The sequence below is a fragment of the Mytilus trossulus genome, chromosome 2, assembly GCF_036588685.1.
Source record: "Mytilus trossulus isolate FHL-02 chromosome 2, PNRI_Mtr1.1.1.hap1, whole genome shotgun sequence".
NCBI lineage: Eukaryota > Metazoa > Mollusca > Bivalvia > Mytilida > Mytilidae > Mytilus > Mytilus trossulus.
Genome location: NC_086374.1, coordinates 31,798,531 through 31,820,810, shown reverse-complemented (window position 1 = coordinate 31,820,810; position 22,280 = coordinate 31,798,531). Strand labels below are relative to the sequence as shown.

The 22,280-nt window shown below is 30.3% G+C and overlaps 1 protein-coding gene across 12 annotated transcripts in view; it reads right to left on the bottom strand.

The window, feature by feature from the left end:
• Window positions 1–22,280, bottom strand: part of LOC134707004 (uncharacterized) — a 57,881-nt gene that overhangs the window by 17,150 nt on the left and 18,451 nt on the right. For 5 of the 12 annotated variants that reach the window (XM_063566445.1, XM_063566446.1, XM_063566447.1 and 2 more), the window contains 2 exons: window positions 16,318–16,350; window positions 11,318–11,550 (listed from right to left, as the gene is read on the bottom strand). In XM_063566445.1, coding sequence (XP_063422515.1) covers window positions 11,318–11,452 — 135 coding nt within the window. In that variant the 5' untranslated portion in view covers window positions 11,453–11,550; window positions 16,318–16,350. Of the gene's footprint in view, window positions 1–1,724; window positions 1,821–5,809; window positions 5,935–6,384; window positions 6,424–11,317; window positions 11,551–14,690; window positions 14,796–16,317; window positions 16,351–20,554; window positions 20,570–21,695; window positions 21,809–22,280 lie in introns of those variants that run through there. The other 7 variants (XM_063566450.1, XM_063566452.1, XM_063566453.1 and 4 more) reach the window with 7 other exon arrangements.

Sequence of the window (22,280 nt, the reverse complement as noted above, 5' to 3'; positions counted from 1 at the left end):
CCAAATATCAAGGTCAGGGGTCATTGTCATTGGTAATTATGGCATTGTATTTAAGAGTTGCACACATGCGTCACATATCAGAAGCATACTGTGAAATGATAATTAGGTTCACTTCACCAAAATGTCACAAAAAAATAAATAATTTTGACCTTGAGGTGATTATTCAAGGTCACATGAACATCATCATGAAATGCAAAACATGCCATATTATTAGAAATCAATGTTGAAATTTAGAAAAGATTAGGCTTGTACAAGGTTGTATGAAAATGTTAACCAGCAGAAAAAAAAATACTTATACAATGTAGTAATATGTAATCTGAGAGACCATTTTTATCATTTCCATTTTTGAAATCGTCTTTAGGCAATTTATTTCACTTCTTTACAAATATTCTGTAGTATTACTACAGAAAGAAGCATGGTTTAGTCTGCATAAATATAATTGCATAATTACTTTAAACTTTACTTGCGTCACATACAATGTAATTACAGGTAATATGACAATTTTACCACCTTATGTTGATAAAATCAACATTTCAATCTATTAAAACATCAAAGATAACAAAATTGTGCAATAACAAAATTTGGGATTTTAAAGAAAATGAGCTTAAAATTGCTGGTATTCGGTTTCACTTTAACCAATCAAAACAGAAAAGGATGTATGATTTTTTTTAGTGAAACCCGACACATTAAAGATGGGGAACATCTGAACGAAAATATTTCGTTTATACAAGACAGGTTAAGTATGAAAGTTAGATTCCTACTGTATTCATTCCAAATAACATTACACAGGTTATTCACAATATCTTTGTATGTTCTACTACACATTTTTTAAGAGATATGAGCAAAGGAATTGATAGTTCTAGATGTATTATTGGATATATTGTTTAACATTTCAATTTGCTTTCCATTTTGCAAAGTTCCTTAACTTTTAATTTGTCACAAGAGTTAAGTCCCTTTTGCAGTTTTAACTTTGAATTTATTTTCCCCCCTAATTCTTACTTGAAATAAACCCATAATGTAATCATTTTCCCCATGATAAAAGGCATTATAATAATAAATCAAGGAATCTAACCAGCTGTTTTCTCAGTTTTATATATAGATATGAATTAATCTGACAGACCACCAGAGGGATACCTACATATTTATAGGTATCCTAAGGAAATGAAAAAAATAATATAAACAAAGTCAAGTGTGTAGAGCAGAAAAGATCTTCAAACAATTATATTAACTTAAAGAAAAATCTGCAATAGCTTATCAGACATTATTGAAGTAACCCTTCACAAGTATTGAAGGAATATTTGTATTCTTCTAGACCACATAGAACTTGTACACGAGGATGAAATGCACATCGAGCAGCCAACAATAGAGAATTCAACCAAAAAAGTTACAGATACTTGATTTTCTCCGTTATTAGAAGGAATATAAATTTATAAAACTTTGCAAATGTGTTTTTTATGTTCATGTTAAGATGAACATAATTAGATGATAAGTAAAAAATCGGGGAATTTCCCTTTAAAGCAATATTTATATTCTTCTAGACCACATACATCTTGTACACGAGGTTGAAATGCACATCGAACAACAACAATGATGAAAAAACATTTTCATTTTTCCTTAAATTGTTTTTTCTAAAGATGGCTTAGAGTTTGAGATGAAATGGAAAGCAAAGATCAAAGAAAACTTAAACAGAAATTGTTGTAATAATTCAGTTTAATTTTACATACCTATTGATTAAACTTGTAGAACTAGAATGGTTGGTGTAAAGAAAATAAGTCCTTACCATGCATATACACCAAAATATCAACAAGATAAAATGTAGCCATGGGTCAGCAAGGCTTTACAAATGATGTCAGGACCACCAAAGCATTTATTATCACCAATTATGATGTTGGTCAGTTAGTTTATTGACAAACCAAGCGTGAAATTACAAGTGAAGGACCACAATAGCTATGAGAAACTTGAGATCATTATAGCCAAAAGTTTAAATATCACATAGATAATACCATTAACTTTACATTGCCATGTCCAAAAATGGTCAAACATCCATGTTAAAGATATCTTAAACATCTAAAGAATGTTAAATTGGATGTAACTAACTTGACAATGATCAGTATAAACATCAAAATATCTTCTAACGGTTTAAATTCAAATTTTATGTATGAGAATGTATCTGAAATATGCAAAGCTTGCTGTTCATTATTATACTAAATGTAAATTTGTATTTTGATATGTATATATATATATAGATAAGGGGGGGAATCAGCCATTTAATACTTCTAATTCTTTTTAAATATAAAAGAAAAATAACATGTCCTCTTATCTTGCCTATTTCAACTAACAAATTTAAATGTTTTTATATGTTACAAAAATTCTATGCACACATCAGCTAGTCTGTATCAAATTCAAAAGTCATAAAATCTTGCTTTGAAAGCATTACAGTTAACTCAAAAAGTAGTTATGGTAAATTATGGTTCTCTTTGGGATAAATCAATAATTTTGCATTTCAAGTTGCATTTAAATCATTTCCATTGAATATAATTGGTAGATTTAATACATTACATAAATGCTTCAAAAGATTTTACATTTAAAATTTCTGAAAGCACCAAAATTGTACACATGCAGTAAATAGAGTTGTTTGAATGATTTATGTATTATCTAACACCAAAATATTTGAATACATTAGTTTATCTTAGTCAGGATCTAAACTGCATTAAGTTTTCAAATTATTACATAATAATTACAAAATAATATAGGACATGAATGTGATTCTACCATATAAAGGGTCATAGGGTTAACCCTGAGGTAAATTAAAAATATATTTTTACGCAAAACTCCACAGGAGTATTTTATATGTTCTTATGATATGTAGAAAATTAACTTTCAAATATGTAGATAAGGAAACCTAGTAATGTTAAGCTGATTACAACTGCCAGAGGCTTTTCAAACAGCTCCTACCCTAGGTAGTCATAAGTAGCAGATTTATATAACTTTTGACACTTCTAAACTGGCTTTTTCTAAGACACAAAACTCATTTCAAGTAATTTAATGCCAAGGTGTCAGCAATTTTAGCAAAGAACAAACCTCCCTAACATGTCTTGCAAGAATAAAAACTTCAACTTTCAGTCATGGTTGCAGCTGCTTATGGAACTAGTCAACCATGTAATTTTTTCATCATGTACTACTGAAGCCTAAAATATGAATGACTACCAGTAGCTTATAATCTTGAGGGGACAGGGTCACATAACATAGACAATCACTCAAGTTAAAAATAACACATATACTACTAAATTTATCTAAATATACTACATGTATCACTGTTTTATTTTTGTATAACAAAAATTATATTTTATGGTATTACAATTGAAATACAGCATACTTTTCATTATGAATTGATCAAAAGACAGTAATGTAAAAATGGATTATGCTTAGTTATTTTGTGAAAGCAAAAGATTCAAAATAAGCATGTAGTGAATCAGGTCCTATGCTATATAGAAAAATATAAGGCACCAAGATCAAAGGGAACTAGTATCTCAATTGTTTGTAAAACAATTGAAAGGTCTTTCCTGTAAAAGTGATGCTTTCGTTATGTTCTTTGTATGACCTTTCGTTTGATATACGACAAGCATACCTTCTGAAACTTTTTACTTTTATCACTTAATGACCTCATCCGCCTACATTTTTGAGATCGGAATTATTATATATGTAACATAGAGTAGATGAGCTTTCATTTGATATGGGACAACGCCATATTCTAGAAAGTTTGATTTTTGCACTCAATAACCCTATCTTACTAATTTTTGGAGGTCAGGAATTTGCTATTTGAAATATACACATCATGACCTTTCATTTGATATACAACAACCCTACCTTAAAAGAACATTTATTTTTTGCACTCAATGACCCCATCCAACTCATTTTTGGGAGACGTCAATTTGAAATTTGAAATGTTCGCTTTATGTTCTTTCATTTGATATGCGACAACCTTACCATCTGAGAAATTTGAATGTTTGCACTAAATGACCCCACCCGTCTCCCTTGGATGAAAAGGGGGTTTCAAATTTTCATTTTTAAGTAGAGTTTATTAAGACCTTCAATTTGATATATCAGATGACCCCATTTGACAAAGTGCAAATAATGATGCAATATCAACTATATAAATAGAAATTATGAAACTTACAAAGTCAATGCAAAACATGAAAATTTCAAATTGAATTTTTGGTGTTTTTTTCCATGGAATGTTTTTGGTATTTGGTCAAACATATAACTATGTCAACCTCTTCAATTTCTTAACCATTTTAAGTGGTAAGCTCTTGATGATTCAGAAATACATGCCTCCGCTCGCAAAACTTAAAACTGCATTATCTCTAAAACGACAATAGATATCTCAAATCTGTTAAATGATAAATGATCTACAGTTAAAGGACAACATTATAGAAAAAGAATTAAGACAATTTTAAAGTTCACTAAGGTCACAATCAATCATCAAATATATGATGCAATACAAAACTTGAGAACCGGAAGTCATAAAGACATGGGACTATCACCATTCAACTCAGGACCACTTGACCTTTTAAATATCACAAGGTCAAGGTCATAGTATAATGTGAAGGTCAAGGTGAAATTTCATCATGACCTGACATTGACCTCAAATTGAAGGTCTTGAACTACTGATCATCTTTTAAGTTTATAGTAGGTTGATATCTGTTAACTTTAAAAAGATATACACACAATACTATACTTTTAAGAATCATCCCGTCGTAACTTTTGAACAGACGGTCGGACTCTTTTGAGCTCAGTGTATAAAATGTAGACCTCGTCAAGAGGAACATTTTATACGCTGTAAGTATGCAGCAAACTCTTATCGTTTTCTTAATATGGAAGCTTAAAATTGCAGCGTAATGTTTTTTTGCACTCGGTGACCTTTGACCTTGGGTGCAAATTAAAGGTCATATGAACTTAAGATTATTGGTGTAGGTCCCAAGTCTTTACGACTTCCGGTTCTCGAGATACAATTTTTCAAAAATTGTGTATATTTTTTTAAGGGAAATAACTCCTTATAAGGGTTAACAACAAAATGAGTGTATATGTTAATTAACATTGCCATCTGGTCTTGTACATGTTGCCGTTTTCAAATGGATTCTATCTTAAATACTTTTTGAGAAAAATGTAAAAGAAAGAAATTGCTTCAAGGGGACATAACTCTCATAGGGAATGATGAAATCCTTAGCAGCCTCATATGGTAACACATAATGATGAGATCTAACTATTGTCTAAATAAAGTCATGATATCTTCAAAAACAACGAGGGGGGGCCATGTCGAAATAAAACAATAAAAGGGAGATAACTTCTAAAGGGGATGATGAAATCCTACACAGCCTCATCTGGTAATACCTCATAATGAGGTCTACCGATGGTCCATATTTGTTCTTGATAACTCCAATAGAAACGAGGGGAGGCCATGTCAAACAAATGCTGGATGAAAAAAAAAAAAAAAAAACATGCGAAAAACAATAAGGTCTTTCCTCGCGGAGAGGAAAGACCTTAAAAATGTGTAATTTGTCTATAAAATCTTTTTTTGTGGCACATGAATGCTTTCATTATTTGAAAATATGCAATTATTGTCATATTTTATAGAAAAATTACATTTCCGCTGTCTATAAGAAAATAAATCTTCTAGAATATTAATAAAATTTTAAGAGCTTTTTGCACATACTTATAAGTCTAAGCATAAATCAGCTGATTTTGTAATACCCATACTTAGATTTTTTCATCTCTTTCATTAATCGTTAAAATTGAAATAAAATTTTACCTTTATACTTTTGCGAGTCCTGTTGAAAATTTTTGACCAGTGAAAGAAATCTGTAGAAGGCATATTTTGTTAAAGTATGTCCACATTTACTGATCGTTGTCCACTACATATGTTAAATAATGTTTTCAACACATTATTACATGTTATGATCAGTTACATATATAATTACTTACATTACTAATCAGGGGGCAAAATAAAGGGCAAATCCAATCATGTTCAAATTTGATACTTTCTGCCTTATTTTCTACCCTTTTACATATATATAACATAAATCTAAAGAGATTTAAAAGAAACTATGTACACAATTTACAAAGTTTAATTTGCTTTTAACCTTGGTCTTGCATTTATTCCCCCCTTTCAAAGCCCTAAGCTAAATAATGCTTATAAATGTTTTACAAATGGCATTGACAGGTCACACGGTCAATGATGATATAGATAATTACCAAACTTATGTTTTTCACTATGAAGTAGGTCAATACTAATAGCTTTGGTATAGCCTGAAGGATTTACTTGTATCTAATACACATAAAAACTAATGGCTGGCAGACAAATATTCTACTTCATTTGTTAATTACTTTTAAAGTCCTTTCGAAAAGCATGAAATTAGAGAATACATTCAACAGCACAACTTGTGATTCTTTACATAGAAGTCCAGCCTAGTTGATTGATGTTAATTGCCACTTCCTATTGTGCTACTTGGTAGCTGTCAGTTTTTATTGGTGGAGAAAGTTAGTCAGTGCCAGGAGAGAACCACAGACCCTCGGTAGGAATCAGCATAGTGACAGGAGAGAACCACAGACCCTCGGTAGGAATCAGCAGAGTGCCAGGAGAGAACCACAGACCCTCCCTAGGAATCAGCATAGTGCCAGGAGAGAACCACAGACCCTCGGTAGGAATCAGCATAGTGCCAGGAGAGAACCACAGACCCTCTGTAGGAATCAGCATAGTTTAAGGAAATATGTTCAGTCATGGATGGTTCAGCTGACAACCCATATACTATTTGAATGCCTAAGGAGGCTAAATCAGGACTGTTTTCATGAATATTAGGAAGTAATGAATATTCCTCAATGAGAAGACAACAAGGGCTTAGCATATCCTCTCTCCTCATTATTCAGAGAATTGAAAACGGGGACAGTCACAAAGTCATCACATATCCAGTTCATCACTGTCAAGATGCTGCATAACCAAATAAAAGGTTTTTGACCAAAATATTCGTTGGACAATTTGATAGAAATTTAGCTCCTTCTTCTAGAGTAAGGGTATAAAATGCCAAGAACTGTGCAAGCAGTGTTTTCTTTAAAAGGTACAATTAGTCTTGTTAGAGTTAATGAAAGATAAGCAGATCTGGGATTTTTTAAAAGGGGAGGGAAAAGGCTGGAGGCATTATTCCATAAAACTGAATATATACCAAGACCTTTTTTTTTTTTTTTTTACTATTTTCAGCATATGTAACTGATTACCATTTTAGTGAAATGTTTTTACAGCAGAATGATCAGTTAAAGCTTTCAGGTATATTGCAGGTGTAAACTATCAAAATCACATGATTATTTCTCCCTTGGGGACCTATAAAGCTGGTGCATATAAGTCTGTAAATATAAATTGCAAAGAACACCTCAGTTCAGGAAGATGTAACCAAGGGAAATTTACCCAACCAGAAAATATGTTTGTGGGAAAATTATATCCCTGTTTACATGTAACATTTTATTATTCACATAACATGAAAATAATTTTATCTATTTGAAATACTGAGGTCATTTGTTTCTTTTTCTTTTAAAATGACATGAATTTAGAAGACAATTTTACAGTGAACTTAAATTAGAAGACAGTTTTACAAGTGCCTTATTATTATTACTTTCAAGGTTTTAATCTCTGACAAGATGTTCTCTGCATGTTTTATATCATCCTATGATACTAATTTTATTTTGGATAAAAGTCATTACCCCTCAAGTCAAATATTGTTAATGTATTACCTTTATCTAATAAAAATGTTACATTCAAATCCTGAATTTAATCCTAAGGGAAATTTAAAAGTCTGACAATACTTTGATGTCCAGGACAAAAACCTATCGCTTGTAGATTTCTAGTCAACATGATTACTTTTTTTTAATCATTATATAAGTTATAGCCCTGGAGTAACACTAAATTGTTAGCCTTTTATGTTGAGAGCTTGAAGTATTTAATTTTTCCTATAATATACTTTAACATTAAAGAAAATCAAAATAAAGTGATTAAAAGTTTTTCAAAGATTTATATGTGACATTAAAATCAACTACATCAAGGACACCTGGAATAACCTGGAGTATTTTTAAAGTGAGTCAGCATATTCAATCAAGTATTTATTTCTTCTAAATCTTTGTTGTTTAGAAGTTTATTGAGGGCAAACATACCAAACACAAACTCCTACATAAAGTAAAATTTATCATTTTTTAAAAATATTATAAAAGGATATTTCACCTTTTAATCTTATATGATGTAATACCCTTTTATTCCTTGTCAATGTATAAAACTGTTGATCAGTATCCGATGTTTTTCAGATTAAATGTAATCAGATACTGTATTCTAAAGCAGTCAGGTGGTAAAGCATAATGATGTCATAAAAGTCCATAAAATTTCCACAGTCATTCCTTTTTTTCCAAATTAAACATTTTGTCTTCACGAAATTTTACCCCCAAGATGCATAAATACACTGCGTGGAGTACAAAATTCAAATTGGGTTGCAATCTATGATACCTGGCTTGAAATAAGTTATGATTACTCTATAAAACAAAGACTTGCTATCCCACAAAATTTATTATCAAGGTTTTCAGTTGAAGTAGTATTATATAGCAGATAATAAACCACCTCAGACAGCAAAGGTTAGTACCAGGTCAGTATTAAGGAAATTGTGTAAAGAAAACCAACAAACTAAATGCAGTGTCATCAAATACCTGATAAACTCATTATATCATCAATAGATATGCACTTGTTCAACATCAGAAATATTACATAAGGGATTCCAAGACAGAGAATAACTTCATCATGTTCCTAGAGGCCAAGCCTCTGAAGACAATTTTTCTCCCTATAAAAGGTTTATATCAAGAGACAATAATCAAAACTGACCTTGTGAGGGCTGTTTAGCCAGTCAAGGTAGTTTTAAAATAACATCATCATCAAATAACCCAAAACCCTGCGGTTTTTCCTGTTTGTTTATATGGAACTACCACTAGTATTTCTTACAAAAATAAAATTTCAACTTTGTCATGATCTACCACTTAAGTTTATGTTTTGGTTTTTAATCATCACACTCTGACTAATCACCATATGTTATAAATGTAAGTTTACATCAAATTCATTTTAGCCAAGTAACAGAAAATCATTTTCTCACACTTCATTTTAATTTAACTTCTCAGTTTTGTAGTGGATACTTTAAAATCTAGCAATATAACAATTTTACAACACAACATTACTTCTTCATCGTCTCCTAGTTTGAACAATTTAATCAGTTTGATTGGAAAGTTTTTTGATAAACACTAAGCACTGTAACTAAGTTTGAATGTTTGGTAAACAAAGAAAGTCCAAGTATATTCTCACAATTCTCACAATATTGTATTTCTAACAATTTATCTCACAACAAATCACAAAATAGCTATTCATTTCTAAACAGTTATCTGACATACATTTAAAATTGTTAACAAAAGCCCATTTTTCTTAACTAATAAATGGCAATAAGGCTGTTGATCAAATATTTACCCTTCAATAAGTAAACCAGCATCATATAAGTGAAATAATCTGGAGAAAAATCAACAGTTCATTGCTAATAAATATCAGTCAAGATTTAAATTGGAAAATGGACTAACTAACAATGCTATTGGAATGTAGCCCAGGTATTGTATTTCCACAGGCCGGATAAATGTAGGTATTTCCTTATAGGTTCTTAACCACCTTAGTAACCTCAAGCTCATCTCAAGAGTAGGATGTCATGGGTTTGATCCCTAATTGAACCAAAACAGTAATTGCTGCTTCTCGGCCAACTACATGGCACATTAGAAATAAGAACAAAGGCTGGTTGGCTCGTAATCAGAATAATGTGCAAAATGTGCAGATAGGTTGTCATGTCTTGTCATTTAATTCGCACCTAAAAGTCTATGTTATTGTCTAGAATATGGAATGTAATTAAAAATTTACCACTAGACATTAAGAAATCATTTATCAATCAATCAATTATTTTAAAAGTGTTCATATTTATGAGTTATCCCCCTTATTTAACATTTTAAGGAACAACAAGCTTTAAAATTTATGAAGACAAAAAGAAAGAAAGATGCAACTGTAATATTTGATAATAATTTTAAACTAGATAGGATAGATTACACACCCTGAACTCATTTCACAAAAAATATTGCCATTTAATTTTTGGAAGTATTTATTACTTTGTGACATTAGTTGTTGATAATTACCATAAAAAGAGGGACAACTATCACTATTTTCTCCGGTATATACACATTTAAGTTTACTATTCACATATAACGGATACAATACTTTATAGTTTATTCAAACATCTGCAAAAACTGTTAAAAAAACCTCATTGTTCAAGTTATTCATATCCCAATAAGTGACCTAAAGCAAACAACAATTAATCCTAACCCAATAATTTACTTCTAATTTCATGGCACAAAGTTCTAAAACAGGCTGTAAGGTCAAGAAAACATTTATCCTTTATCAAATTGGTCTCAATCACATGATATATGGGTAGTTGTTAACTTGTCTAGTTTCGAAGGTTATAATTTCGCCCTGTTTGTTTACATTGGGTTGATAACATCAAGATTTTTACAAATTTGGTGAAGTAATTTGAAGTGACCTAGTTCTTTTTATCAAAATCTATAAGGAATAATTTTGTCTGACATTAAATGGCTGTCTACAATAGAACTCTTGATTAATTTCACTGTTCTTTTAAAAAGGAACAAATTGAAAAAGTCCAAGATTCATTTAACTTTTGTATTAAATATTTGCAATTCAAATAAAGTACAATCAAATACTTATTTCTTGAAGTATGCAAACTTTATATAAAAGACAATTATAATACCTCTCAACAGTTTGTGTGAACTAAAAATTTATACCGCCACCTGCAGTGATTGAGGGAAATACCTGATCGGTATACCGAAACAGCCACCAAAAAACTTTATAGTATAATTTTGATAAGAGTGTGTTGACCTTTATGTTTTTTTTTCCAAGTTGTATTGTTATATGTTGCTGTCTCATCGAAGTGTTGTCTGTTACATGTTCTTAACAATTCCTAATTTAGACTATTACTTTGACAAGTTATAAGAAAATACTGTAAGCATGTGTCTAGATTTTGTCCAGCATTCTAACAACAAGTTTTTGAAAAATACTGTATCATCCAAATTGAATTTCATATTCTAAATTTTGGACACATTCAACGCAAAATATCAAACTATTATGATGTATAGACCAAGACCCCTCAGTTCTTGTTATAACCAACCTAGCATTATTTTAGTTTACTTCTATACGTACAGCATTGTCAGGTGGCACCTTGTCAGCAGAATCTGTGAATGGAGAGTTTTCTCCCTTTGAATTTTCTTGTATCATGGTTTCCTCTTCAAAATCTTCCATTGTTAAGATATCTTCATCTTTATCGTATATAAGCATTTCTCATAATCCAATAACAAACAAATGTGAAGATGTCGAAAAAAAAGTGCAGAAGAATGAGTTATCTTTCTTTGGTCAAATTATATCCAATCATAATCCTGCAATATAAATGAACATTTTTCAATCAAATTTTAAACTGATAAATCATATACTAGGTAAACATAAGCTATAATTTGATAAAAATGAAACCAAAAATTTTTAACAGAATGAAAATTCTGTCAAATTTCAGCAATTTTACACAATAATATGCTGTATCAATTTCGATGCAAGCAGCTGTGGTTCAGACTCTTGAATTCAAAAAATGTTGCAATGTGGTTTTTATTAATGCCTAAAACACATCAGTGTTAGTTTTATATTGATTAGACTTGAATTTTGAAATTGTGATTACCCTATTTCTATGCCACTTTCCCTGCTGATATTGCATTAATGAAGTTTGTACATGTATTTTAATCTGCTGATTGACAACTGCAACAATAAATGCACACATTTATTGGTTTGTTACAACTGTATATCTGCACTTTCCATGGGATTCTTGCTGATTAAGAAGAAAAACATGCAGTTTATATACAATCCTATCTTTTTGGAAATTACTCTTTTGTTTGGGTTGCTGTATCATTTACATTACCCAACCTCCTTTCATTCAAGCTATAATTCACTTCTATAGATACAATTTATTTTTAGCATAAAACCAAAGTATTTTTAGCATAAAACCAAAGTTAATTCGGATGTAGTTTTTTTTATCAACCAGCTCGGTATAAAATATTTCCTTTTCAGTACCCCAACCGTAAGTATCTTTGGAATAATATAAAGGAAATGAATCATATCAGTACACCTGACAAAAATTCTACCAAGTACTGGAAATTGAGGAATGATTGTGTGCATGTATTATTGAAATTTTGCCATTTTAGACTACAAAGCGATTTTCATGTTTAATTAATATAAAAAAAAAAAAAATGCAAGTTTAAATTATTGTGATTTGAACCCTGTCACATTTTTCTCAATAATAAAAACATGGAGAAATATTTCTGAATTTACAGTACCTGAAGATATCTAAAATATCAAAGGAATGATAGTTTCATTGTTGTTCTTCATCCTGCCAGTTGTCAATAACATATTTAATAATGAGCTCCAGTACCACAAATCTGCTTTAGTGTTTTGACAATTTTTGTTTAACCTATGGTATTTTATTAGTGCTTCCAGTCTACACTCAATACCTTAGGAACTTGTTTATATAAACATAGTCATAGTCTGAAACAACACATTCTTAGCATAACTGACTCTTAAAGATCTTATGAAGAATTTAAATGATCAGAATTAAAATTCTAAATATTATAATTTAAAAATTACTAAACAAAGTTCAGAATTAAATTAAGTCTTTAATTGAAATTAGTCTAAATCATATATGGCCAAGTTCCAAAACCAAACTAACTAGATTTAACTGGAGACAACTATACAAAGATATATATAGGAAACAGAAATACGATACCAAATATGGTGTTTTTTTTTAATTATTTGGTGCTTGGTGCTTACCATAAACTTGAAATTAACTTAAAATTTACGACTTTTCCATTGATTCCTAAAGATAACAGTTAATGGTGATGTAAATGGTTTTTCTCCCTAACTATTTTATATAATTAATCAATATTATGTACAGACTTAGGGTGATCAGATAAAAAGCTTTTTCCTCCAGATATAATACAGTATGGGAATACTACATCACAGAATAGAATAGAAAGGATATGGTGTTTCAATCCATGACACAAAATCACTACAGGTTTATCAAAATACAAAAAGCAAAGAAATAACACTTTTCTTCATTGGTCATGCAGCTTCTTAAAACTTAACTAACAACGAATGACAAACTTAAAACAATAACTAATTACTGTCCATGTGAGCTGCATGTTTAGCTCAAAATGCTTGGCATGAATGTGACTTAATAGTATTTAGCTCCATTTGCTCTAAATGATTTTAGATCTTGTTCAGGAAAACTATTCGATGACATGCAACAATCCCTTATAAATTTTGATTTGTTATAATGGTAGTTTTAATTCAAATGCAGTATATTGCCTGAAATTGTGAGAGTAATAGCAGAATTTGCATACAAGTGTAGATACACTGTCTACTAACTTTGTTATTCAAAGTAGCTACCAATACTTCCTCCAAAGTCCTGCTTTATAAAGTTTGTTATCTTTATAAATTTTCAGGAGTGAAAAAAAGAGCTAGTACCTAGTCTCAGCCAAGAGTTAAGGCTATTTGAACTAGCATCTGCAGATGTATTCTGCTGCAGCTAATTTTTTTTTTACATTGGGAATACCTATAATCCACAACAAAAGCTCTCAGAAATATAACATTTGTAGTAAAATATCCAAAATTGGAAAACAACAAAACAATTATAATGGTGAAGAACCTTTACGTACTTGACAGTTAATTGTCGGAATGTTAGTTAATTGTTTTTTCAATACAATCAATCATGCTTGGATAATTCTTGGTCAATAGAAGTTCAAAATCATTAATGGGATATCAAATATGTATTTCATATTCCCTAATGCTGTATATAAACATTTGTTTAAATGTCAGCAATTCAAATTTCTGAGAAATAGATTATTTAAATATTACAAACTATTATTATAAAAGGACAATTACTTCCTAGTTATGATAAGATCTGTTACCCATGTAGTCTTTATATTTACAGCACGTTGCCATCATAACATATATGAATATGCAAGCTAATATAAATAAGATGATGTGGTATGATTGCCAATGACACAACTCTTCACAAGAGACCAAATGACACAGAAATTAACAACAACACATAGGATCGAAGGGGCACCTGCCCCCCTTTTTGTGGGAAGATTTGGTTGAAAATATAAGGAATCAACGAAGCACAACTGGAGCAGGCCCTCCTTAGGTCAGTCAGTGAGTCCACTCTTATGAAAAGTTCTGAATCCCTCACTACTATAGGTCACTCAGTACAGCCTTCAACAATAAGTAAAGTCCATATGACATAGTCAGCTTTAAAATGCCTTGAAATGACAAAAGTAAAATGATTCAAACATAACTAACAGAACAATTCAGTTATAAAATAATGAAAAAAATACAAATAAGTAACATAGCAACAAACTACAACCACTGCCAAGAATGTTTATTTCCTAATTACTACATGTTTCAGAGAACCATTTAGCAATGATTATCTCTACACAGAAAATGAAAGAAAATCTTTTTTTTAAATCTTTCTTACCTTCAAAGAAACTCTTAGTTTAATTTTTTCCTTATTTCCCAGAAAAAAACACAAAACTCATCGAAAAATTTTGTTATCCCAAGTGAAAGAGGAAAGACTGCAGGTCTAGTGAATGAGTAATTACTATTTTTACGAGACTAATTACAAACAATGATATGTATATATTAATTAACTACCTGCATGTACCTGGCAGATAATGACGTAATTACTTCGTTCTAATCAAAGACTATCATGTACTACTGTTATGTTCTCAAGCTATCTTGTTAGTTATCATCAATTAAATCACCGTAAATTAATTACATGTTTTTGTTAGGTTTATAGAAAATACCTATAGAAGATACCAAGGGGGACAAAACATTAAGAGGATATAAAACATAAAATATTTGATGCATGGATGCAAGTTTAAAATTGTGTGAGTAAACTTACAACCATATTCACCACAATAACGTGCTTTACTTCTACGTCATTTGGTCTCTTGTGTGGAGAGTTGTCTAATTTGCAATCATACCACATCTACTTGATATTATTATTCGCCATAAATATTCGGTGATATGAATATGAAACAAGTTTTGTACTAAAATGACATACTGAACCAGATTTTTAACATGCTAACTTACAAAGTTACATGCCGCAGGAAGACATTTATTGTCAATCCAACCAAAATCTTTAGTTTGACCTGGCATTATCTAATCCCCTATCTTTAGCCCTAAAGGGCACAAGCATTAGACCACTAAAATAAGCCTTTAAAATGAGTAAATGGAGTAAGGGCTAGTAGCTGTTTCACATGGATAGAATGAATCATGCATCATTTGCATATTTACATGACTTCTTTTTTGGAAGGTGGTCAAGTCTATGTGTCGACTTTATCGTGATCGTTGATTCCCGACTAGTAACATGATTAAGATAATACATGTACATGCTCTGAATCATTCACAAAATATGAGAATGGGCTAATCTATTCTGGGCATACATTCTTACATTTACTCAATATTATATTAACGTTGAAAAACCAAACTATTGCAATTTGGTAAAAGTATATAAGTACTTCAATATTGATATCTTTCATTTAATCTATAGTTTATACTTCTTTAAAAGTATGTTGTATAAACAAGGTATTGTTTAAAATTGGAATACTTTCAATTTAGGGATTGTTTTTACTAAAAAACTGCTTGTGGTGCACAATTATTTAAACAAGCTTTGTTGTGAAGTGCACAAGATTATTTATACTTCTGTACACTAATTTAGCTCATACTTTAATACATTAAACATTTTTGAAATTTTAATAAAGGTACAAATTATCTACATTTTTTTTAAAGATCGAGAAACCAAAAGCTGTAAATAAGACTTGCAATATATGTATGGTAAAAAATATTTTGTTATAAGTATATAAAATAGTTTTGTATCTCTCAGAAATCAGTTATGTGACGTCTTCCATGTGTATGTTATGGACTTTTTCTTGTAAATTATTTCTGAATCCTTTTTACTTTTTTTATTTTTATAGTATTTAAACTTCTGTTTTGTATAAGTCTTTAAATACAATTTTTCAAGGATCTTTTTAATTAGTGTTCTTATAACATTGACAGTGCAAGTTTTTCTAAACTAAAAACTATTATTTTAATTTAAATACCTCTTCAGTAATTCTTCTTTAAATCCGAAAGATCTGAAAATATCACAATACGTTGAGATAAAACGATGAATATGTCATTTAAAAATCTGTGAAAAACACAAAAATCCCACAAAAATCTACATTTTTTAAATCTATACACTTCCACAAAACTGTAGAAAACAAGTTGTCATGTTTATTTCACTTCCTCCTAATGACACAAGAAATGTACAATTCTAAATGTTAATTTCTCAAGGCAGTCTTTTTAAAAGTTACATTTTCTCTTTGTAGTTTTTGCACAGGTAATACAGGTATATATATAATGGTTAAACATGCCATAGGTGTCAAGGTGTACGTAAGGCTACAAGAAAATATTTGTTTAAAAACATTGATTAAGATCTTAACAATTAGAAAGTAAATGTTTAAAATCAACTTTATAAAATAAAAGGATAAAAACATGGAGTTAATAGACCAACTATGGTTCCTTAATATGCTTGATACAGTTGGTATGTCAATAAGCATGACAAACCCTCACATGATCATAAAATGCTACATTGCAGAAAAAAAAACAGAATGATCTTATTATGGTAATAGAAGTATTCTGAGGAAATAAAGTTTATATAATACAGGTTACATAATGTTTTCTGATGTAATCCATGTACAATGTTTTTTTAGTGACTGCAAATTTTGTAATGTTGCTCAAACAGCTAAATGTTATTTTAAGCCATATCTATATACTGACCAATAAAGTCATGTTTTCTGATATTTCTATGACAACTTTTAATTATGTGTAAAGGTTACAAAATTTTGTCAAGTATGTGGAAAATGTGTCCATCCAACACATATGATGTCCCTGCTTGCATATTAAGTTATAAAGGGGCATAATTCTAGAAGAGTGAATGTGACACCACCCATATTGGGACATACTGAAAGACTAACACTTAATGACCCCCTTTGCTGTGGCGAGGGCATGAGAACAAACTAAATAACTTTAAGTAAATCTGGTATTTTTTTTTTACAGCATTCAATGTAATGCTTTTGTATTTGTGAACCTCAAGATTAAATGAAAGAAGCATTTGATTAGAGGAGTATCTGATGATTTTTCAATTCAAATTAGGATCTTTCCTAGTTGTGTAGCTGATTTAGTTAATGCCATCATCATCCGATTTTTTTTCTCAAGTTTTTAATAAAGATTTTCAATTTTTAATGACTGCCAACCCAACATCATCCATTGAAGAGTTTTTTTTTCTATCTCTTTCTCCAACACTTTCAAGCAATTTTCTATGTCCAAGGATCACAGCTTAAAGGGAACAAAACCCAAATGTTATCTTCTGATATGACTGAATACTTAAAATTTCTATTCAATGGACTCAAAAATTATGGATTAAAGTATGGAAAACTGATAATTTAAAAAAAAATGTCTCAGGACCATAGCTTTGTTGCATTACATGTATTGCATAAATGGAAGAAAACTTACATTTTAGTTGTAACATCTTATGATATGACAATACAAAACAAATCTTATCACCTGATCTATACATAACAGATAAAAGGAGAGGATGTCACTAATGTTGTTATAATTTGTGTCAAATCACATATATACTACAGATAAAAGTGTTGAATAATGATATTTTTTAGAAATTTTCTATGTCCACTTAAAGGTTACAACTTCTATAAAGATTGCTGTTATGGAACAAGATAGTTTTATTTTTTTAAATTTCTTATCGTATGATAATATACCAAATACCTACTGGTATCACATTAATCATTTATTCAGTCATTACAGAAATAGTGCGGAAAACAAATATTTTGGAACAATATCCTGTTATGTCCAAGGTCCATAATTTCCCCCAAATGATAAATACTAATCATTGAACAGATTGCAAAACTTTATGCCCTCTCGACAGGGACTTTTAGTTCATTTTTTTATATAAATAAGGACGTAGGCTTTCTCGTTTGAATATTTTTTTATTGTCATATTGGGACCTTTTATAGCTGACTATGCAGTATGAGCTTTGCTCATTGTTGAAGTCCATACAATGACCTATAGTTGTTAATGTCTGTGTCATTTTGATCTTTTGTGGACAGTTGTCTCATTGGCAATCAAAACACATCTTTTTTATATTATATCAATTAAAAACTTCAAATATGAAAATATATAACTATTTTATAATCAAAAGAATGCACAGGTGTATTTCAGAGAAAATTATGCACTTTTTATGCTTAAATGTCATTTTTTACAGAATGTTTGTCTTACTCAGCATATAACCAACTCTACTTGATTTAGGAATAATTTGGAAGTTATTGAGGAGTGCTAAACACTCTGTGGTATATCAATACAACCTATCTAACATTTATGTGGATTAATTATTAGATTATTCAGACAAACAAAGCCAAGCTGACACATTGCTGGCACATGTATATCTCAATGTATAGGGATGTTCTTACCTACAAGTTCTAGCTTGGCAAATGTATCAATCCAAATAAAATTCTTAATCTCTATACTGACATTTTGAACTTTCTTGATTTTGTTACACTTTAAAAAGAAATATCCATGCCAAGTTTACTGATAATACACAATACCATTTGATAAAACTACCCACAGTGCAAGGTTTCCCAAGATGCACCTGTCTTGAAGTAGGATTTACTGAGCAGAAGCTGTTATGATTTGCACATATGTCCTATTTCTGCACTACCTTTTTAATATTACAGATAGGGCAATAAAGTAATCTGATTTTTATCAGATAAATTCAAAGTGTAAATATTTCAACTCAACATTTTTTCACTTCAACAGAAGTCAGATAAAATCAGGTTAGATAATTGATATTTCAAGGTTGCAGCGAAGTAAGGATACAAATACCATTGGCGGTCCAAGGGGTGGGTGGGTGGGTGTTTGGTTCTGGGGGTTGGAACCAGTGATATTGTTGGGCTTTTTTCAAAACTAGCTCTACCCTTTTTATTGCGAAAATATGCGTCATTTTCATCAAATTGGGAAATTTAAAATAAACCATGAATATGACTGAAACTTCAATTTACATACCCATTTTCAAGAGTCAAACCCTGCTTTAAAATAAGACCCCATTTTGTCAGTGATAATACATAAATAGACACTCAAATCTGCACAGATAATGATTTTAGACATGAACAATTTTTAAATGAGGGTTTTTCTGTTTGTTTTCCTGCAAAATTACTACTGACATGACTGAAACTGCACTATTTGGGAAAAAAGTTGTCTTTTTGGGAATAATTTTAAGCCATTTTTTTTACAAATTGGGATTCTTCTCCAGGGGAAAAACCTTTATTCTCCACTAATTTAAGGCAAACAATATCACTGGGACCCCCCCCCCTTTTTTTTGACGATCAATGCATTTGAATGGGAGCATATAGCTGGAACCCCACCTCCCTCCCCCTTTACTCTGGGTTGGGAACCCCCCTTTTTAAAATGACTGAATCTGCCCCTGTATACAGGGCATAGCACTGATAGAAACAGCGTCTTTTCAATGAAAACATGCTCTTTTTTTTCTCCAAAATAATAAATTAGACATAGATTTTTGTTCCAGGTAGCTCAAACACATCAATATTCCTATTTTGTCTACCGCTTTTAGACAATACTCAGATAAAAAGACATAATTGGACTATGTTTTCACTGAAATCATAAGATGAAATATTGGGGTTCTAGTAATTATGAATTAATATAATAATAATTAAAAACTGAAAATCAGATCAGTGTGGCCTTTGAAAGTTAAACAATATCTATTGACCCATTTTTCTATAAGTTTTTAATTACACTTATGTCAACAAGATTATTAAATACCACAAGCTATCAAAAGAAAATGGGATCTTTAATATCTATTATACATTGAAATTTTATGCTAATTCATGCAATGTTCATTACAAAATGAAAAATAATACCCTTTTTTATTTGTGTTGCTGGGTTTGATGTACCCCACATTCCTATCTTTCATATGGATAATCTGAGTAATTTTCTTTCCATCAACAATTTATAAAAAAAAGTTTCAAATTTTTTTTTTCCTTGTAAATTTTGACAAATATTTGTTTATAAAAGTGATTGTCCTTATATTCCAATATAATGCTAAGGCACTGACCTCAAAAACGTTCATCAGGACACAATATCCACTTAAATTTCCCCCCCTATTCAAATAAAACATAATTCATTTCCATTCTTTCAGGTCATTTCTTTAAGCAAACATGCTATGATTGATAAGTAAACAGTATTACATGCCAAACATGATGTACTTACAACAAATTAATGGATTTCCAAACGATGCTTTCTCTTAACACCTGAAACTTTTAGACCTTTATTTACAGATAACTTAACACAATGTAAGGACAAACATCTAAGATGGAAAAGTTTGTTTCCTTTCGCCCATTTTAAACAAACCCTCTATTGATGTGAACGGACATGATTTCAGTTTCCTGTCCGTCAGATAAGTGGTAGCGGACCATTTATGGGAGAATTAAAATCCATTAAAGTGGTAAAACATGACATTTTATTGTTAAGTCATTTAATTTATTAAACATGACATGATTACTTTTCCTGATGTTTTACTTGTGACTATGTTTGGATATATCTCATTTTTATACAAATATTACGTCCACCTGGTTGTTATCAATTTCTTAAAACGTAATTAAAAAAAATATATAAAAAAGAAGAAATATGATGTCCAAAATCATGACACAAAATCCATACATGTACTAAAGAAAACCAAGAGAGAAGGAACTGACCTTAATCCAAAAGTCAAAATAAAAGTGAAAGTTCACATTTAACTGCAGGCACCAGACAGTTGCTTACCAAGCACAGGTTTGAGTGTAATTCGCTCTTGTTGTTAAAGTAATGAATTGGAGGCTGACACTAGTAAAGAAGTATAGACTTTATAAAAATGTTATTATGCTTTGTTTTGTCTTTTCTTATGTATAACATTAAGAAATGATGTATTAATTGCCAATGAGACAACTATTCACAAAAAAATAAAAAAAATTGACATGGATGTGTAAGAAATTATTATATTTTTAATGTCTGGCCTTCATTAATAAGGATTTGAAACTAGAAAAGCAAGAAAGTTTACTACGATCTATGGAAAGGTACAAGTTACGAAAGAAAAAATGTTTTTTGTACTGATGAAAACCTAAAAGATAGATATAAGAAGATGTAGTATGAGTGCTTGTGAATGAGACAACTCTTAGCTTTCTTGTAAGCAGCAACAGTTACTGCAATATCATATATTTTTCTTTACAATAACTAAGAAGAAAATGAATGATGATCTATATTCAATGTAGTAGTAACTGATCTTTACTATAACATTAGCATTATAAATACAAAATGTAGCTTAACTTGAGTATGAATAACATATGTTTCATTATGTGCATCCTGTTTTACAGACCTGTATTTTTTCTAAATCCTCTTTTGATTTCTGCTTACAAATAATCATGCATGATCAAGGATATCATGTGTAATAAAATGCAATTTTCCGCCATAAAATAATTTCTCAATTATTGTTTTATATTTGTACAACATAATCTATTTTAGTACATTCAATATTTCCGTATTTGTGTAATGTGATTTTAGTACATTTACATAATTTCCTCTAATGGCTAGCCACACAATTAAGTGCTTCTAAAAATCAATGACAAACTATCAATGAATAATTTACAAGTGCCTAATCATGAAAGTATATCATACATATACACTAAACATGAAATACTTTAAAATTAGAAAGAGCATGACTGAGAAAATAATAGCTAAAATAGTTCAAATATTTCGGTATTCATCACTGCAGATATCAAAATAGCTAGAAAGTCCAAAATAAATGTAGTCATACAATCAGATTCAGTACTTTTGAAGAAGCTGAAGTAAAATACCTGTATCCTGTTTGGCTATTTAGTGAAAGCAGAGATCAACATGAAAAAAGGCTCAAGTACTGCACTTATATTCTGGATTTCGTTCATCAAAAAATGCCTTAGTAATG